Source organism: Rutilus rutilus, assembly GCF_951802725.1.
Source record: "Rutilus rutilus genome assembly, chromosome: 1".
In the NCBI taxonomy this organism is placed as follows: Eukaryota; Metazoa; Chordata; class Actinopteri; order Cypriniformes; family Leuciscidae; genus Rutilus; species Rutilus rutilus.
The window spans coordinates 74,174,955-74,196,687 of record NC_140209.1 but is presented as its reverse complement, the minus strand read 5'-3'; the positions used below and the strand labels follow the sequence as shown (position 1 = coordinate 74,196,687).

Genomic DNA, 21,733 nt, shown 5'->3' with positions numbered 1-21,733 from the left:
TCGATCTTTATCAGGGATGTTTGGTGATCGATCTTCATCAGGGATGTTTGGTGATCGACCTTTATCAGGGATGTTTGGTGATCGATCTTTATCAGGGATGTTTGGTGATCGATCTTCATCTACTCTGTAAAGTGGAACAGAAGAGAAAACAATCAGAGTTCAGTGGAACAAAGTGCAAATTATTATATTTCAATTACTGTTTTTTTTTTTTTTTGTAAAAATAAGTTAAATTGAATTCCTGTAATCAGATTAATTACTGACAATACATGATCTTGGATAGATATTTGTGTTTTTAAATATAATAGATGTAAAGCATGAATCATGTTCATATATGTGTGTGTGTGTGTGTGTGTGTGTGTGTGTGTGTGTGTGTCGGTGCGACTCCTATTGAGTCTCCGTAAAGGAGAAACTAATGAGTGTACGGCGTATGGAATAAACCACAGGGAGCAAATACAAATGTTATTTTGAGTTCAAACACAAACCTTTAGTTAAAGCCGTTTGTCCTCTAGTTTAAACATGTTTGTAGGCTCTTAGTAAATAACTGAGAGTAAAGTAAGTGTAAAGTTGTCACAGTAAAAACACACTAGAGACAGAGACATTTCTCATGTGAGCTGGACGCTATGAGCTGAAGCTGAAACTGCACTGATTTTAGCAGGAGTGCAGCGTTTTCCTACAATCTGACCAAGTCTGTTTTCACACTGAAATGATTCACTTCTACTGTTAATAAAGCAGGTGTTGATGTTGTAGTGGATTTTTTCCTAAATCCCGACTATCTAGCGTCTACAAATCGACACTTAATAAATAAAACTGTTGCGTCTACAATCGACACTTAATAACCTTTATACTCCAGCTCTTTGCGTCTTCAGTCGACAACTGGCCGAGTTTCTAACTAACTTGCTTCCCTAAACTGACCAGTTTAAGCAGAAATTAACAGACAGACTTTCAGCAAATGTCCTTTAAATGCTTTAATAATGGCCGGGAGAGTCTTCGAGCAGTTCTCAGAGAAACTCTCCCAAGAAGAATCAAGGCCGGAGGATCTCAGACAAATTCCATTGAGAAATCCCACCGTAAAACACAGATACAACAGTTTTTATAGAATCGAGGTATGGCATAAATGTCAGGCTGCATTACATAATTTCCCCACTATTTGATTGGTTCTTCATATGCAAACCCCTCTGTTACTAGGTAAAGCAAACTTTGTTTTAATGATGACTTCATTTGTTAATCACAAGATTCCAACAGACTGTCTAGTTTCATTTCCCAAACTATGTTATTTTTACACACATATGCACACACTCAAAGACACGAGTTTTCCATTGGTTTCGTACAGTACATCCTGTTCAGATGTTAGATGTTAAATAAGGTTAGATGTTAGAAACATGGTTAGTTTAATATACAGTTTAAAATTTCTACGACAATGTATAAAGCTGTGACAGTGAGCTTTTGTTCTCTTTCCTCCTTTGTGTTAAACATTTCAATAACTTCACATTTTGTTCTCACACAAACCCTTTGTTGCAATAAAGCTTAATGATAATTTCCTTTCACGAATGTTTGAAAGGTTTGTTCACATATCAGAGGTAAATGAAGATCTCTTTAATATCTCAGTGATGTTTCCTCACCTCAGGACACAGTTTGAGTCTCGTAGCTCGTCTCTGAGTCGCTGCTGTGAGTCTCCTATCTTATTGAATCTCAGATCAAGCTCTTTTAGAAACTGCAGTGCTTTTGAGTTAGTCAAAGACTGAGTTAGAGAAGAAACATCTGTAATGCCACAGTCCCGTAGACTAGAAAGACACAAACAGAGGAAGAGAGATTATCTTACAAACAAATCATGAATGTGAAGAATTTTACACAAATATAATGTGAACATCCCACTTTAACCCCCTGTGAGCATGTGAGTAATTTTTCATTTGTGGTTTACAAATTGGTTTATGGCTTTGGTATTTCGTTTGCACATGTGGGCGGCGCTGAAACGCCCCTTTCATCTGATTGGTCAAACCGCTTCGTCTTTAGTACAGCCAGAATAAGAGTCCGTACGGCACACTCACATCCCACTTTAACCCCCTGTGAGCAATAGGGGAAACCCAGAAAGTGCACTGCTATAAACAATGACACATAAGCCCTGCTGTCTTCAAATAAATAAACTTCAGTCACACTGTAATTGCTGTACAGTATAATGATACTAACTGTAGTTTCTCCAGCTTGAATTGTGGGTTCATCAGTAGATCACTGAGGTTTTTCACTCCAGAGTCTCCTAGTTTATTCCAGTTCAGGTTCAGCTCTCTCAGGTGTGATGGGTTTGATTTCAGAGCTGAAGTCACATCAGAACAACCTTCATCTGTCATATCACAGCAGCTTAAACTACATTAGCAGAGAGAGAGAAGAAAATAAGACAGAAGAAAACTCTTTATTCTGTAAAGTCACATCATCTTCATAAGCAAATAAAACAGAGAGAGGAAGAGAGATCTTCATCTTTATTTGACCAGATCACAAAATACTAAGTTTGCACAAATACAATGTTAAAGTGTTTTAGTTTAAACTGTTGAAGTGATTAAGCATTTTGATTCTTGTATGTGAATGTGACTGACCTCAATCTCTCCAGTTTACAGTGTGAATCCTTCAGTACGGCACATAAGTGCTTCACTCCTGAGTCTCCTAGTGTATTCCAGCTCAGGTTCAGCTCTCTCAGGTGTGATGGGTTTGATTTCAGAGCTGAAGTCAGGATGAGACTCTGTTTCTCTGTAATACTGCATCTATTCAGACTGAAGACAGAAAGAGAAAATGACTCAGATCTATGATGATCAACTAACGTGTTCATCTTCATCCAGCAGACTTTTGCTGACAAATAAACAGGGATATCAAGGTAAAGGTAACATGGAGAAAGACTACACATTGTTCATTTAAATATACTACCAACATTGTAACAATACAAAAGGGTTGAAATTGTTGATGTATTCATGTTTACACATTCATTTCATTTCATTTTTAAGGTTCTTTCATGTCAATGTCACCCTTGGTTTGCTCACTGGGTCAAATGTGTTTATGTCGGTTGTTTTCAGACACATTGTCTACTTGCTAAAACTTTATAGTAAGGTTTAATTTGTTAACATTAACTACATTAGTTAACATGAACCAATGATGGACAATACTATACAGCATTTAATAACCTTAAGTTTAAACATTTACTAATACATTTTTAAATACAAAAGTTTTCTGTTAGCATTAGTAAATCCCCTGTGAACTAACATGAACAAAGAATAACTGTATAAACTAGAATGATCAAATTAAGGAATAAAAGTATTTCCTTAAGCAGAAGACAATCAAACAAGTTTTGTAAAAGGTAGTTCATCTGCTTTAGTGCTGCACCGTGAGGCAGTGTCAGTGTATTTTATGGATGGCTCAGCTAAACAGGCCAATAAGAGACTATTAACTACTATTATTGCTTTTAATTATACTAATGTCTAATTAAAATGTCTACAAATGTATAAAACTGATCAGAGATCAGGTAAAACCCACAAACACTTGTTCAATCTCAGTGAATCTGCATGATTCATGGGTTCACAGAGATCATCGCCCCCCAGTGGTGAACCATTGACATTTTTAAAAGTTTTGAAAGTTATGACGTAACGAAGCCTCGTTTACTGAAATCATGTGACTTTGGCAGTTTGATACACACTCTGAACCACTGATCCGAAACAAAAGATTCGTAAAGGTTTCACAGCTTCATGAAGTGTGTTTCGAAAGCGCCCATCACTAGCGTTCAGTCAACTTACCTTCAGTGGATCTTATTACAGGCAGATACTGATCACAGACTTTTAAAATGCACTTATTCGGTTTTCACAAGTTACAGTATATGTTGCACCAAAATTCGATATTTGTGAAATACAAAGATTAAATTGAAAGCAGTTATGAACAGTTCTGATCCTGATGTCAGAAATAAAACATTGTTCTGCCTCTACAGAAACTGATATAATTATTGACCCATGATCAAACTGTCTGTCTTAATCAAATATTTAAAGCTTGATATCACCTTTTTAATTTTGTGTTATTAACCTCTTAACCTTTGCCAGTGCACCGGCACACTGAAGCGTTTTTTTTTTTTTTTTTGAAATAGTTACTATCAGATTTAATGTTATTACCTTGACAAACTATATATCATTAAAAAGATACAAGACTCAAGTTTCAGTATTTGACTTCTATTGTATTCTGAGAAACTCATAGTGACAGTTATGTCTTAATTTGTATCTGGAGTTATGTAATGAAAAAATGCGTCGATACCTTTAATATGAATTATGAGCATCAGCCGCTCCCATTCAGAGAAAAACTCCTGTGCTGTCGTCATGACAACTCTTGACAAAACAACGTCCCTCAGGGCTTTTAGCTCAAAAATGTGCAGATTTGGAGAAATATTGATATATTCTCATAGGTTTACATCAGATTTCTATAGACAGGAATAATATTTATTGAATTTATACCCAAATGCGTCGATGTAATCATTATGAGCGCTGGATACTCTGATGTACTGTGTTTTCAATCCATACCAGCAGCCTGAGGGCGCCCTATGCACATTTAAGCTGCGCCCGATCGAATACTTCCCTACTATATAGTATGCGAAAAACAGTATGCGAGCAGAGTAGTATGTCCGAAATCACAGAATTCGAAAAACAGTAGGCGAAAAGTACCCGGGTGACCTACTACTTCCGGCCAGATTCTGAAGTGCGCATATGATGGACACTTTACTATCCCATGATGCCACGGGAGAGGAGTTGTCATCGTTATATTCGAAAATGGCAGAAAATGGAGACGCGGCTGTTTTCAAGTGTAAATACTTTACAAAACACTTATTGTTTCTTTGTGGTTAAATTGTATTCGTTTACCATCATAAGTAAACGATTGACTTGTTAAAAGTTTAAATAATGTAAATCGAGGGTACAATTTTGTAAATTGGCTGCAAAATTGACAATTTTATCATTATTATTACCGAACAGAACGAGCTAATGCCTGTCAGCTAGTTAACATTGTTTTATTTAAACAACGACGTTGTTTCTCAGTTAAATAATAGTTACAAAACTTTTATTTTACAGCGATTTTATTTCTCCTTTACCAGTGTTGATATGTAATATGTGTTGGCTACGTAGCAAGCTACTGTTATCAAGTGTTCCTCAACTTATCCATGTAACATTAATATTAATATTAATATAATAATATAGATTGACCATGGTTCATCACTTATGTTAAATTCTGTGTTGATTTTGCAGGGGGCTGATGAACACACCTGTGTTCTTATAGAGTGGAGAGTGGCTAATGAAAGAGAGGAAAGAAAAGAAAGAGCGACGAGAGCATGAGGAGAGACGAGAACAGGAGGCCAGAGAGAGGAAAGATTCCTTCAGCTTTTAGAAATAATTGCTAAAAAAAAAAAAATTATAATAAAGAAAACAAATGTTACACACTCTCTTTCCATTTATTTGTTAGTAAGTTCATCTTGTCATGCTGTTTTAGCAAGTTTTATTACAAAACACTTAATTCCCAGGGATTTACAGTAGTTAGATTGTCAGTTGTAAAGTGTTTAATATGTGGAATTGAGTAATTAATATTTTTAAAGGGTGTTGTGTGTGCACTTATTTTGTGGCAGATTCCAGATGGTTTTTGAAACTAGCAAATTGCAGGTATATCTGAAAAATATGAGTACCGCACTATAGAGAAATACCCACACACTCCAGACACCTTTAAAATGTATTTGCTTTATTTTCGTATATTATTTAACTTTTAAATGGATACAGAATACAAAGCTTAAAACAAAATCACAAAACTTTGGCACAAAGTAGTATAATAGAGCTTAAAGCACCACCAAAATCAAAAGTTTTAAAACGTCGTCTTGAGGGAAGAAAGTGAATGTCAGCAGCTTCAGTAAGGTAACCTTCACAGGTTTCTAAAAGATCTAAAGGGACTTTCTTACTAACAATCTCATTTGTAGGGCATCACTTTAAAATAATTCAAAATCTGTTTCTTTAAAAGCATGTGTACAAGATAGTATTTTTTGGATTTCCACTTGAATTTTTCCTACCCAAATTTAAAGTAAATAATTTGTAAAAAAAAAAAAGCTCAAATATGTGATATGTAGCTAGAACACCAGCACCTCGATGTGCTTTTTTTCCACCCATGGTCGCAATCAGTGACTGGATGGACTACCGTGAAAGTCGGAGGTCGGGGTGGAGGTCAGCTCCATCTTTAAAATATAGATGAAGAATTGGCGCAGTAGATTGTAGGGCTCACAATCTGTAAACGTGTTTATAGTTTTTTTGTTTAGTATGCATATTATGTATGTATATAATACATATATAATATGCATGTATGTATTATATGTATATGATCCATTTCTTATGTGTGTGTGTGTGTGTATATATATATATATATATATATATATATATATATATATACACACACACATATATGAATACTTAAGATGTAAAAGCCTCTAAGTGCCATCTGAAATTTTCTACTAGTTTGATCATTTTTATCAAGCTTGTATGTTTATGTTCAGTTATTTCACTTTAATGGCAATGAAAAGGACCTATTAATTGTCATTAAAGTGAAATTACTGAACCTAAATATACAAGCTTGATAAAAATACTCATTTAAGAAGAATTTTTTTTCTTTTACATCTGAAGTCTTCATGTATACACATATATATGAATGTGTGTGTGTATATGTGTGTATTGTATCTGACCTCAGTGTGTTACCCTACATGTATGTATATATATATATATATATATATATATATATATATATATATACACACACACACACACTGCTTGTGATATTGCCATCCATGAATGAATCAACAGAGATACACACACGCATACTATTGATTCATTCATGTTTATTCATTGATGGTAATATCACAAGCAAATAAATTACTTTTTCCTTACCAAAAATCAACATCTGTCATTGTTCACAGGTTTATGTGTGTGTTTTTTTTTTTCTTGTTTTTTTTTAGGTAAAATGTATTGGCTAAATGATATTTAACTTATTTGAGAAATTACACAAAAGCTCTTGAAAAAGGCGTGATCTGCGAGCAGCTGACCGACGACTCCTCTGAATTGTGAGCACGAACGACGTAAAAACGTAGATGAAAGCGAAAAGAAGAACTAAAAACATTAGTCTAAGTTGGTGCAGTCAGTGGAATGTGCTCTTAAAATTTTCGCGCTGATGTGACCGCGCATGTTACGTGACAATACCAGCCGTAATACCAGTACGTCCAGACTCCATTCATACTACCCGTATTCATACTACAGTATATAGAGCGTACTTTTTTAACGGTCGCAAAGTACGTTCTAATTTAAATGTAGTACCTACTCCCATAGTACGCGATTTCGGACGCAGTTTTAGTCCATATAGGGAACACATGAAAAAGTGCCATAATCATTTGACATTCTGGGGATTTTTCAAAAGGGGGGTTGCAGCTTAATAGTTTAATTGACTGTTTAATTTTATTACTTTAAATTGTTCTGGCTCTGTGTGACTGAGGGAAAAAATGCTTAAAAGTAATATAATAAATAAATGAGCAATACTCACGTCAGTGTGTTGAGTTGACAGTGTTTATCCTGCAGTAGAGCAGCGATCTGATTCACTCGTGTGTCTCCTAGTTCATGTCCACTCAGATTCAGCTCTCTCTGGAGTAACGGGTTTATACCCACAACTCTATTCACATACTGACAGGCTTCCTCTGCAGCAGGACTCACAAACCTGCAGAAGAGGCAATTCAGGTATCAACTAAATGTCCACTGCATTACAAAAAAATGATTGATACGATAAAAAAACGTAATTATTGTTTTAAAGACAAGCTTAAGTTAGTTATTTAGATGTCAAATTTTTCTTTAAACATTTAAATACACAAATAAATATATATTTAAAAGAAACTAGAGCAACACTCAGTCCTAAAGCAAACATAAGCATAAGAACAGAAAGGTCTCACAGAGCAAAAGGGCAAAAGCTCACTAGATCTTGATTTTCAGTATGAATTCAAAGTGTGAAATTAAGATCTTTCTGTAAAGCAGGAGGAGTGAGAAACGTCAGCACAGAGAAAACTGGCTTGTGAAACTGCATGTTTGAGAACATCTGGAGATTCATAGACCTGGTGCAGAGAGATGCAGTGAATCTGGGCTTGATGGAAAACTATGATTGTTAATTATCAAGGTATACTCCTGAATGTCAGCACACATTTACTGACCCATAATGTCTATTTGACCTGTAGTTCGTATCACAACTAAACTGTGTTGACGGTTATCATCATCATGACAGAACCTGCAGCATCTGATCTGATCTTGATCATCCTGATGCAACAAATTGTACAGCTTATTATATAACTAAAATAATATATTGGTTATGAATATTTAGCCTGCATATAGCTAATTTAGTTAATTATTTGATCCCGTCTCACCTCAGTGTCTTCAGTTGACAGTCTGGATCCTGCAGTAAATCATTGAGCTCCTTCACTCCTGATTGTCCAGGATAATTTCCTGTGAGATCCAGCTCTATCAGGTGTGAAGGGTTTGATCGTAGAGCTGAAGCCAGAGCTTTATAACCTTCTTCTGTCACACTGCAATTAGAGAGTCTAGAACAGAGAGGAAAACATTCAGCTGATTAATCAGTTAAACCTGAACAATATAAATCCTTAAACTGAATTTAATTTTATTCTTTATACAAATGTATTGAAAGTCAGTTGCAAAAACTGACAATTGAATATGGAGGCAAACAAAAGGCTCAACTTTAATATGTTAGACGTCAACATCCCTTTCAAGATTGCAATTAACCCTCTGGAGTCTGAGGGGTTTTCTGGGCCCTGGAGGTGTTCTGACATGCTCTGACATTTGTTGTTTTTTCAGTTATTTATAAACATGTTAATGGCAAAGGTGTAAATTCACTCTATAAAGCACAAACAGGGCTACCATCATATCTGATCAACATGCTTGTAAATCTTTGTGTTTTTTAGAGAATAATGTTTATGCGTGGTTATTTGAAAAAATAAAAATGAAAGTTGCTGAAATAAAACCACATAACATATAGTAAATATGTGTCCACAATAGGGCTGGGCGATAAAACGATAACGATATGTATCGCGATAGACACGTAATCAATATCAATAAAAAATGCGTTCGATAAAACGTTCGATAAATTTTTTTTTTCTTCGTCGGAAGAAACCAGAGGTTGCGAAAGCAAATTTGGTTGCATGAACAAAAGCACTCAACTCTCTGGTAACCTTGCAACGTAGGGGGTGACACGCAACAGCCAGTCAGTATGGTTGCGCAATATTGTTGTCTCGTGTTGGATTCTTCAGTAACAGAACCGGCGTGTGGTGATACAGCGATTGTTGATAAAACAGGAAAAGTCAGCTCGCCTGACTTCAAGTCTGACCGTAGTCAGACCATGTCGTCTGCAAATTATGCAAGACCATCGTCAGTTTCTCTGTTATTCGCGTGCTTATGAGCTGTTTTAACGTGTGCGTTTCTCAGCGCGTGAAGCTCACATGCACTCTGTCTGCCAGCTCCTGGATACTATATTTCGAGTCTTATTGTGCTAATACTGTTATATACACACAAGGTTTACATAAACTAGTCGGATATGTCTAAAGTGAAAGCAAACTTGAGAAAATTGAGAGAAAATCTGCTTGTCAAATGCGTGTATATTAGACGCGTCGCGCGCAGCTCTTAAAGAGATAGTATAGTAATAGTAAACACGCTGCCGCTTGTCCTTAAAGGGATAGTTCACCCCAAAATAAAAATTCTCTCATTATTTACGCACTCTAATGTTGTTCCAAACCTGTATTAATTTCCTTCTTATATTTTCAAATATTAATATTTTGAAGAATGTGGCTATCCAAACAGTAAACAGAGCTATCCCTTTAATGTTAATAAAACAACAAAATGCAAAGAGAAAATCATTCACTGCTCTTGACTGATAACTTTAATAGTAGCTTTAATAAGTATCAATGTATAATTTATACAGTGAAGTCTGTTTTGTTTTATTTTCATATTTGTTCATTTACTTTCTTCAATGCTACTGTTAAATACACCTACTGTAGCTGAAAACATAAAGCACTGTTTATTTAATCTGTATATTAGGTTGTGTGTACGTGTAATGTGTATCTTTGATCTTAATATTTAATAACAAAGAACATAATGAGAACTTTTTTATCTTCGCCCCTGTCTGCCATTCTTTTTTATTTTACATTTTGTTACCTAAGGCTTTGAGCATTACAGCCAAACTAATGTCCATATTTTAAAAACAGCCACAAAATAGTAAAACCAACATAAAAAAGAATCGTGATAAAATCATTAATCGTGATTTTCCTGAAAAAAATCTTAATATTATATGTTTGCCATATCGCCCACCCCTTTATAAAGCATTTCTTACGTATTCTTTAATTTTGCACCTTAATGTTAAGAGATTGTTAAGTGTTCATTCAGATTTTAGACTAATTATTTGAGTGAGTGTTTTCCATGGTCGTGTTGACATTTCTGCCTTTATAACTGATGGGATTATAATCAGAAAGTTTAAAATAAAAAAATCTTTAAATGTAATGTATTTGTCTCCTGGACTGGTCCTTATTTTAAATATGTCATAAAAAATATCAATAATTATCGATATCGACCGATATGAAACACTTATATCGTGATACAGTTTTCAGCCATATCGCCCAGCCCTAGTCCACAAGACTTTTGACAAATGGATGTTGTTGCCTAGGATTTTTTCTTCAAAATGATGTGAAAATCATCCTGCCTAATCGTTCTCATAAAACAATACATTGATTTAAACGTTGTAAAACAGTTTTTTTGTCAGAAGAGGTTTATGCATGGGAGTGGTAATGGCTATAAATATTAATGAGATTCAGACCAGGGTTGTGACATAGACACCCCCCCAATGACTAATGGCCCATCGCAGCCTGAACAAAAGAAGTAGAGGAGGTTTTGTTTTTCAATCTGTTTTATTGTAATTCCTCTATGTGGAGGAACATAATGTTCTAAATTTGCTCTAAGCAAATCAAATGTGACCAAAATAAAAAAAATAATCAGTCTGTTATAAACAAAGCAATTGTGAGCGATAAACAAAAGTAACTTGTACAATCCGACCCCCCAAACATGAAAAGAGCTGAAAGAAGTTAAAGAGAAAACAAATAACGCACACTATAACCTTATAAACAATAATATGTTATAAATTATATGCTACTTTTAATACTGTAGGGCAGTAGCCTACTATTCCCGGAAGCAACCTCCGAGTGGCCCAGCCCATGGTCCCGTGTCGTCAAAAACGTTACGTAAATTCGAAATAGTGCGCGCAGAAGCACATGCGCAAAACCGTTTTGTAAAATGATAAATGAATTATTTTTATTTTATCATATGTCATTTTGAAAAAAAGGACATTTTACAAACCTACGTTTTGCGCATGTGCTCCTGCACGCACTTTTTCAGTCAGAACACAGCAATCAGAGGAGGACGCGCTGAGGAATTTGTGACTGTTTCACCTGTTCAACCACATCAAAGTTTCGTAATAGTAAGTCCGTGCTTTTTCTCTTTTTTTCTTTCTCTTATGTGCTGAAGGGCCGCTGTGCCTTAGTGAAACGGTGTTTGTACGTGAAGAGCTCTTTTCCAAAACGCCATAAACCTAAAAAGCTGTCTCAAAGATCCAGCAAAAATAATGATTATGAATATGTAAAATATTGCAATAAGACATTTTAATTGTTTATTAACTTCTGGCAAAGATGAAGTTGACGATAGGCTATTGACTCGCGATCTTCGCAGTAGGCTAGTGAACGCACCAGAGAAATGCACATTTATTAGGCTACATAGTTTTTTGTTTTGGATGGTTTTGTTTAGAACCAGCTTTCTGTAAATATATTTCACATTTTTTAGACCTGCGAGGCGAGTAGGCTACGGTCTGGTTCATGATGATCTCCAGTTCAAGCACCTTATGTTGTGATTGCTAGCCTTTTTACTTTTTATGTATTAAATCCAGGAAATTTGTTAATGAAAATAATATTAAAATTAAGATACAATTAAAACAAAACGAAATTCGTTTTAAAGAATGGATTTGTGCTTTCTGTTTTGAAGTCTCTGTGAAAGTTTGAAAGTCTTTTAGTGCTGCTTCAGAGCGCTCGCGTCCATAATGGAGAACTGTCACGTAATATTGTTTTTTCCTCATAAATGCGAACATGTGTCAACTAATGCAAGTAAATTTAAAAAGACATACCCGAAATATTATCCACGGCTGGATCAAGTCGCTCAACATTCGTCGCTCAAAATACAAACGTTCGTCGTCAGAGTCCTGCTCTTCTTCTGAGCAAAATTTGAACTCGTGTCATCTTCCAACAGCGCAGGAAAGTGAATAAATGAAACTTGCTGGTTTTAAGGCATTTCAGGGGGCGTTTACCTTATTTTGCATAGATCACATCAGCTCATTATCTTATGAATAGCGCGCTCTGCGAGTGGGTGTGAACTCATTACCGATAATTAGGGGAGACGGGAGAAACTGTACTTCTCTTTAGTTTCTTACAGATTACATTGCAGGAGAATATTTGTTTTGAATGTGAATTGTTTTATTTAAAAGTAGAAATTTAAAGCTTTCTTTAGACGCATGTTTCATGGTTGTGTGATAAGTATTAGCTGAGTTTCAGTTCATTTTCCAGACTTGTTTCAGAAAGATTTTTGCGGAGACAGAGTGAGCTGAAAGCGCACCCTGTTTATTTTATTTATTTAAAAATAAAAACAAGGTTTTGATGTTAATGTGAGTGTACACAAAAAAAGAAGACCCTCTATAGTTTATAATCATGTATTTATTTTATTAATATGACCGTAAATGACGGACTTTTTTAAGTTTATGTTGCTGCTATGTGAAAAAAATCCAGCAAAACGCGGGGGCGCGTTTGCCGACCTCAGAGGGTTAACTAAAACTGTACAACTCTGAAAGTCTATGATCTGAAAATGGTCGGAAAATTAGAAAATTCAAGTTTGGGAATGGCCCAATAAAGTCCAGACTTCAATTCCATTAAAATGCTGTGGAAGGACTTGAAGCACAGCTCATGTTGGAAAGCCTACAAATGTCACTGAGCTGAAGCAGCTTTGCAAGGATGAGTGAGACCAGGGGCGCAACTACCCAGTGTCAGAGGGGTATGAAGCAACAAATTTGGCGAACAATTTAACTATTCTTTGAGTGGTGGAGTTGAAACGGGTTACATGCTTATTTCACAGATAAGAATAAAATTTTAATTTGATTCAATGGTTATTTAAAGTTTTACTTGGCTTTTTCAGCCACACTTCAGAGAACTTTAGAGTGCTAATGTCTGTTAACATGAATATTTGAAAGCCTCCAAGCACAGACATCACACTTTAAATTAGGGCTGCACGATATTGGGAAAAAATTACATTGCGATATTTTTTTTCCCAACGCTATATATTGCGAGCCATAAATCCAGGCTATAAGACTGCTTTAAAACTTTCACAGAGACCTCAAACAGAAAGCACAAAGCCTTTCTTTAAAGCGAATTTCGTTTTGTATTAATTGTATCTTAATTTTAATCAGTGTTTCATTATCCAATTTCCTAGATTTAATAAATAAAAAGTAAATATAGCAGACAATAGATAATCACGACACGGAGGCGCCAGCGCCTGAACTGGAGCTTAAGCTATCATCCATGAACCGAAACTCAGCGTATAAGGTAGCCTACTCGCCTCACACACCTAAAAAAAAAAAAAAAGAAATATATCTATTATCTACAGAAATCTCTACTTTTAAACAGAACCATTCAAAACAACATAAAACTATGTAATCCGTATGAAATGTGCACTTCTCTGGCGCGTTCACTACTGCGAAGATCGCGAGTCAATATCGTCAACTTCATCTTTGCAGCCGACACAGAAAACACTTGTTTATTAATAAACAATTAAAATGTCTCATTGCAATATTTGACATACTCATAATAATTACTTTTGCTGGTCATCTGAATCAGCACTGCATCAGCACCGAAAACATAGAGAGAGAGAGAGAGAGAGAGAGAGAGAGAGAGAGAGAGAGAGAGAGAGAGAGAGAGAGATGACTTTTAAAGATCTATTTATTTACAAAAAATTAAAAAGAACTTTAACTTTTTAATTTAACAATGTCTCCAGGAGAATTTTTTTTTTCTTTTTTTTTTTTTATACACATACCCTCAAATATACATTTCCAAACATCCATCATCATCAACATTGCAAAAAACTTGATTTATTCCCCATTTATATTTAAACATTTCCATATCTCTGACCAATTTATAGAATGTAAATTCAATTTTAATGCAAGATTTTAGTAAACCTTTAAGAATAGACACCACATCAGTTGATACAACACCACTCAACAGCTTCTTCCGTGACAACCATATGGCCAATTTTGCCTGCCCAAATAAGAAATTAATTAAAACAAGAACTTCTCTTCTTTCCCGTCTATATTTTGGTCCATAAATGAAAAAAATCGGTGTAAATACTTCCCCCAAAGTATTACACCACTCTTCCAATCTATAAAAAAGAGGTTGAAGCCTTTCACATTCTAAAAACAAATGAAAAACGGTTTCCTGCTCTCCACATAACGGACAACCCATCCCTGCCTGTGGATCGAAGTGTGCTCTGTATCTGTTCGTAGCTATAATCCTGTGTACAATTCTCCACTGAAGATCTCCAGATCTCTTCTCGAGTGGTGGTTTGTACACGGACCGCCAGCTACCTTTAGGGGAAGCGCCCAGCCCAAACATCTCCTGCCATTTAGACTCTTTGACACTCTCTAGAGTTTTAAGGTGACATATTTTAACACAGAGAGTATACAAGTCTTTCTTTCCAGCCTCTTGAAATGAAAACAGCTGTGGCGTCTTGAAAGATAGCAAGCAACCCTCCTTTTCTTGCCATGTCCCAGTCTCAGCAGAGACACTCAGCTCGGGAAACACGCACTTGTCCACCTCCTCTTCAAAAGTTTCTAGTGCCATTCTATAGTCCTGTGGCAGAGACTCCAAAATCTGATTCAACACCTTCTGTGCCAATCTGATTGATCTTAGTCCCAATTTAAAAGCCAAACTTTCAGCAGTTATCCATTCTTTTGTTTCCATTAAATGTCCAATCTTTACAATCTTTGCTTTCCACATGGCTTTTCTCACGGTGTCTGATTTAGAAAAATCCAAATCTAATTCAAGATTAAAAAATAGCGGTTCCTCTTTCAGCCATAATGCCTGTATCCCCTCTCCACTCCGTGAAAACTTAAAAAGTGTCCATGATCTTAAAATCGATCTATAAAAAGAGCTCAGTCCAGAAAAGTCCAGTTTATTAATTTCCATAAGGAAAAGATGACGGTCTAGACCCATATTTCCTGCTCTCCTAAGGAGGGCACAGGCAACTCCAGCCCAGCTCACCTCTTCTCCATACAGCAGTCTCTGTGCCGTCTGGATTCTGAAGGCCTTTACTCTTGACGTGACATCGATCAGCCCCTGGCCTCCTTCATGTGTAGGCAGATAAAGAACCGCCGCCTTCAACCAATGATGTCCTGTCCAGAAAAACTCCACCAGTCGCTTCTGGATTTCTCTCACCAGCTCTTCCGGAGGCTCAAGTATTGCCATTTTGTGCCATAGCGAAGATGCAACCAAATTGTTACAAACCAGTACCCTCCCCCTGTAGGATAGCTGGGGTAGCAACCATTTCCACTTAGACAACCGAGCACACACTTTCTCCACAAGGCCCTCCCAATTTTTCTTTTTGTACTCTTCTGTCCCTATAAATACCCCTAAGTATTTGAAACCTGCCCTTCCCCACTGTAAGCCACCGGGAAGCACTGGACCTTTAAAAAAATTTCCACACCACAAAGCCTCACATTTACCCCAATTAACAACTGCTGAGGAGGCTTTGCCATAACACTCTAAGGCCCCCTTAAGCATCTGTATGTCATTTTGCTCTCGTATTATAACTGTGACATCATCAGCGTATGCAGAAAGTTTAATGTTAGAAGATATAGTGTTAACCTTTAGACTCATTAACTCTTTCCTCAACTTACACAGAAAGGGTTCAATTACAATACTGTACAGTTGACCTGAGAGAGGACAGCCCTGTCTGATACCTCTTTTTACACTTATCGGGATACTCAATCCACCAGCCATTTTAATCATACATTTTGCATCAGTATATAAGAGTTTAATTTTTGAAATAAAAATATCCCCAAAACCAAAAGCCTTCAAAGTATCAAAAAGAAAAACATGGTCAACCCTGTCGAAAGCCTTTTCTTGGTCTAAAGATAACAAACCCAAATTAACATCGTTACAATGAGTAAAATCAAAAACATCCCTTATTAGATGAAGATTATCTGTAATGGATCTATTCTTTATACAATAAGATTGATCCTTATGAACTATTTCTTGTAACACCATATTCAGTCTATTGGCCAAACATTTAGAAAGTATCTTATATTCAGTGCATAAAATCGCTACTGGCCTCCAGTTCTTTAAAAGTGTCAAATCACCCTTTTTTTGGAGCAACGATAAAACAGCCCGTTGACAACTTGTTGGAAGAATACCATCAAGAAAGCATTTTTGAAGTATTTTAAAATAGTCCTCACCAATAGTGTCCCAAAAAACCTTATAGAATTCACCAGGAAGTCCATCGAGTCCTGGAGTACGACCTGAAGAGAGACCCTTTACGGCCGCGGTGACTTCATCAAAAGTAAGCTCAGTCTCTAAAGAAGCCTTATGTTCTTCAGTTAAAACAGGAAGATCCTTAAACAACTCATTCCTACATTGTTCATCTGAGCTCTCAGCAGAGTACAAACTTGAATAAAAAGCCACAGCAAGTCTACGCATCTCCATCGGATCTGAGGTGACATGTCCGTTGTCATCCTTCAATGAGTACATCTGCTTTTGTTGGCCCTTTTTGCGCTCCAGATTAAAGAAGTAGGTAGAAGGAGCATCCATGTCTTTTACAGTCTGAAAACGGCTTCTTATGAGAGCTCCTTTAACTCTTTCATTTAGAATTGAGCTTAGTTGATTCTTTCTCTCAGTCCATAGATCTTTTAGATTATCAGCCTCATTATTAGTCTTTTTTTTCAATATCACAAATCTCTCTTTCCAGCCACTCCAAAGTTTTTCTTAATTGAAAAGAGGAATGAGATGCATATTTCTGGCAAAAATCTCTTATATGCACTTTCCCAACTTCCCACCACAGTGTAATACTTTCAAAAAGACTCTTTTCTGTTTTCCAGGTCTCCCAAAACAATTTAAAAATTTCGCAAAAATGCTTATCTTCCAAAAGTTTTATATTAAAGTGCCAATAACAACTTTTATGTGTGTTTATTGCCAAAGCAACTGCAACAATAATGAATTTATGATCAGAAATAGCATTAGGAATAATATCTACTTTGACAACTCTGTTTCTCATATTATGTGACAAATAAAACCGATCCAAACGAGCAGCAGAGATGTTTTTATTACAAACTTTCACCCATGTATATTGTTTTGTAAGGGGATTATGTTCTCTCCACACATCTGATAAACGTAGCTTTTTTACAACACCAGCTAAACAGGTAGCTGACATTGCATGAGGCTCCTCCCCATTTCTATCTAGTGTGAAATCAATAGTACAGTTCCAATCTCCTCCCACAACAATAAAAACATCATCTTTTTCTTCCTTTATTATATTCTCTAATCTGGTGAAAAATGTTAAACGTTCCGCTCCAACATTAGGAGCATAGATATTCACAAACAAAAAGATAAAATTGCAAATTTCAGCCTTTACTATTAAACACCTTCCTGGCTCCACTTCATTTTTTGATAGAATTTTTGCTTTCACAGAAGGGGAGAAAAGAACAGCTACACCGGCACTTAAATTAGTCCCGTGACTCAAAACATAGTCTCCTTTCCACCATAATCCCCAATCAACTTCATTGCTATAATTACTATGGGTCTCTTGTACGAAAGTAACACTTAAATCCTTCAATTTAATAATTTCTGATAATATCACATTCTTCCTCCCATCTCTCATCCCATTGATATTAAGGGACCCCACCCGTAAAAATACCTTCATCACAGAATTTACAAACTTTTCAACATCAGGGAAATAGTCTTCAACTTCAACCCCAGATTTTCCTTTTGTCTCATCTAAGAAAGCATTAATCTCTTCAACAGTATATAGATCATTATCAGCCTCTCCACCTAGCCACTGCTCACTCTCTCTCATCTCATCATCAGTAAACTGTGAACACTCATCTACTTCATCAGCAATGTTCTCCTCTGAGCCTCCAGCCTGAGCTCCATCATCAACTATCTCCTGCAAAAATCATTTTCTTCCATCATTCATCTCAATAATATCAGCAACAGCAGCATCCTGCGAGCCAAACTGTACCAAAGCATCAGTATCATTCACACTCACCTCTTCTTGTCTTTTCACCTCCTCTGTCACTCCTTCATCTTGTTCCACACTCCTCTGCTCTGCTACAGCATTATGATGATCAGCAGTAACTCCAGTATCAGCTCTAGATGTGGACGGCCTTTGCTCATCTCGATGTGGACACGCGAAACGTTTATGGCCCAAATCACCGCACTCGAAACACTTCAAACTTTCAGTGCTCGCATAGATCATAAACGAGTTTTCTCCGTGATTCACACGGAAGGAAACTTCAAGAGTATGCGTAGGTGAAGTAAGAAACATATAGATCTGACGTCTAAAGGAAAGTACATGTTTGAGTGCCGCGTTTTTACACCCGAGGGGAATCATTTTTACGGGGCTCGCAATCTTACCGAACCTCTGCAACTCTTTCGTAATCGCGTCATTCGACACAAACGGAGGCGCATTTGATATAGTGATTTTTGTTGCTGGTGTTGATAATGGGCTAACAGCAACAAACGTTTCTTTAACCCATAACCCGCTCACAGTCAACTGAATTACCAGCAGTTCAGATTTCAAAAATACCACAATCGCTTTATTCATTCGTGATTCCGACACTATATTATCAAAACCGATCTGCTCCCCGACAACTACGAGCAAATCTTCCACTGTAACACCAGGCTCTGGCACACACCTGCAACCATGCCGGAGGGACAGGGCTGACCCGGGAACAGACTCCATACCAGCGTCTGTCTGACGCACGCGGTTTAAAAACCGCGCCGTTTCCTTCTCTGTCCTCTGCCTAAACCTAGAGAAGAACTACCGAGGGGAAAAACATTTATAAACAAAAAAGAAAAAAAGAAAAATAAAGCACGAAAAAGAAAACGCACTCGCTCCCAACAACCACTCAAGCTCCTCACACACTCCCAGCATGCACCAGAGAGAGAGAGAGAGAGAGAGAGAGAGAGAATAAGATTTGTTTACTTATTTTGAGGAATTATAGCCTAATGAACAAACAAACATCTGTTAAGATGTGAATGTTGGCTGTGAGCAGTGAGCAGCGGCACAGCGAATCAATCACTGTGCAGGCACGCGGAACGTGCACGTCGCCCCAGCAACAAGACATACAACAAACTCGTGTTTACTGTGTGCTACCCTGGTGCTACCGTTCTCTTAATACACCATGAGTGCTATTACCCTTCACATCGCATGTTCCGGCGATGTGACTATCGCTCATACGCAATGTTGATGTTAAAACAGAATATCGTTCAGCCCTACTTTAAATCCTACCTGTTGCCTTTCACCATCCACTTATTTAGCTGCTTTTGGTATCCCTTGACATGCCATCTCACTTTCCCTCTTTCTTTTTCTATCTTTAGCCCGGCAGTTTTTTTGCTTTATCCATCTTTTTCAATGACAATTCACTACTCATACCTGCTCGCTCAGTGCTCACGGCGCCCCTCGCAATATTACGCTCGCGATATCTTCAATGTCAAAATTCTATGATGGAATCTTATGAGGGCGCCTACTCTAGCCTGTTAGTCCTCTAAAATGTTATATAACATTGAGGAAATGCAGAAATGATTTAGAAATACACAACAGCAGCTACATATAGAAAATACCAAAAAAAGAATTGTAATTATTTATTTATTTTACCATGGTGCTGCGCCCCTATGCGCCGCATATAGCACATACCCACTTTTTAAGCCACTGAGTGAGACAAACGGACCTAAATACCTTAATAGTGGTGTAAAACACTCATAAACTACAGGAAGTGTTTAGTCGAGACTAGCTGCAAAGCTGAAAGCAGAATCAAAGATACACAGCTTCCTCAAAAGCACTAAAATACATTAATCCTGTTATATACAATCTTAAGATAAGTGATTTCTACTAGATCTCACCCTCCTTTCTGTGGCAGATTTACCAGCTCTAACAGAATCATCAGAATTCTGACTCAACACTAGGTATGCAAATAACGATTAAATCACTAAATTATAAATTACTATAAACAAAAACAGCCCAATTTAAGTGTTAACTTATAAGAAGTAGAATATACATATATGGAAAATACATTATCCATTAAATATTATAATCCCCTGCAATTATTTGCATTATAGTGCAGCACCAAATGAATGCAGCACAAAATGAATGCTTAATGTCACTTCAGTATTACTCACTGAAAAAAACACAACAGTAAAATGGCACAATGACAACCTCGCTTATATTGAACATCAAACTTTTATCAACAAAACAAATAGGACAGATGGCATTCCCCCATTGTAACACTGAGAAATGAAGGTCTTAAGTGTTTTCCCCTAAATTTAAAACAAATGCTTAGTTTGTGGTTCATTAGTATTAATGAAAATACATCAATAATAAAATAGTACAATGATAAATTCACTTATATTAAACATTGGACTTTTATTAACAAAATTGATAAGAAGGATGATATGCTATACCCACATTGTAACAAATAAATAAAAGATCTTTGGACTGCTTAGTTTGTGGCTCATTATTATTTTGAATGAAAAACACAACAACAATAGAACAAAGACAAACTTACTTAAATTAAACAAAGAAATGCAACTTTTATTTATAACTTTTAGCCTCTGGGATCGTCCCGTCAGTCATTGCACCTTACTTTAGTCATGTGACTCATTTGGCTCAACTTACCTCAGTATCTCCAATTTACAATTTATATTCTTCAGTCCAGTGCAGAGCAGCTTCACTCCTGAATCCTGCAGATTATTATTGTTCATGTTCAGATCTTTCAGATTGGTATCTGATCCAAGAACTGCAGCCAGAGCTGAACAGCTTTTTTCTGTTAAGTTACAATCATTTAACCTACAATAAATCACAACACAGAATTAGATGGCACACATACAATACATTTTCTATATACAAATATTAAATACATTTTCCTTTTTTTTTTTTTTTTTTACATAAACAGCATACAATGCATTCAAACAGCATTCATCTACAAAAAAAAAATACTATTTCCAGTACATTAGTATTTTTTATTCAGTGACAGATTTCCTAGATAAAATTAAGCATGTTTGAAAAAAAATATTTGCGTTAAGATTTATAGCTATAGGATTTCTTCTCTATTTCTGTGTCACCTGATGGAGTTTGGATTCTTGCCACTGTTGCCTCTGGCTTCCTTAGTTGGAAACACTTAATATTCAACAATATTATTGACTTGACCGCACTGACACTATTAGATGAGAGAGTTCACACTTTTATGGCAAGTTAAAGGCATTTCACTATAATTCTAAAAATGCCTTCATTCACATGTACACATGTCTTTTTGTTATAAAATCTGGCTTTTGATAAATGTTTATTTGTAAATCTCTCAATCTACA

At 36.3% G+C, this 21,733-nt stretch overlaps 2 protein-coding genes across 2 annotated transcripts in view; both read right to left on the bottom strand.

Annotated features, from left to right (window-relative positions):
* LOC311305800 (uncharacterized protein) overlaps positions 1–21,733 on the bottom strand; it is a 1,224,369-nt gene that overhangs the window by 392,113 nt on the left and 810,523 nt on the right. Inside the window, exon 28 of the mRNA XM_084433678.1 lies at positions 2,185–2,358. Coding sequence (XP_084289804.1) covers positions 2,185–2,358 — 174 coding nt within the window. The remainder of the gene's footprint in view (positions 1–2,184; positions 2,359–21,733) is intronic.
* LOC311298883 (ribonuclease inhibitor-like) lies at positions 8,264–21,247 on the bottom strand (the record flags this gene model as incomplete). The annotated part of the gene is made up of 3 exons (XM_084422211.1): positions 21,045–21,247; positions 8,438–8,611; positions 8,264–8,330 (listed from the first exon to the last, which is right to left on the bottom strand). Exons 1-3 carry the CDS (start codon positions 21,128–21,130, stop codon positions 8,264–8,266), a joined length of 327 nt encoding a protein of 108 aa, XP_084278337.1. The 5' UTR covers positions 21,131–21,247.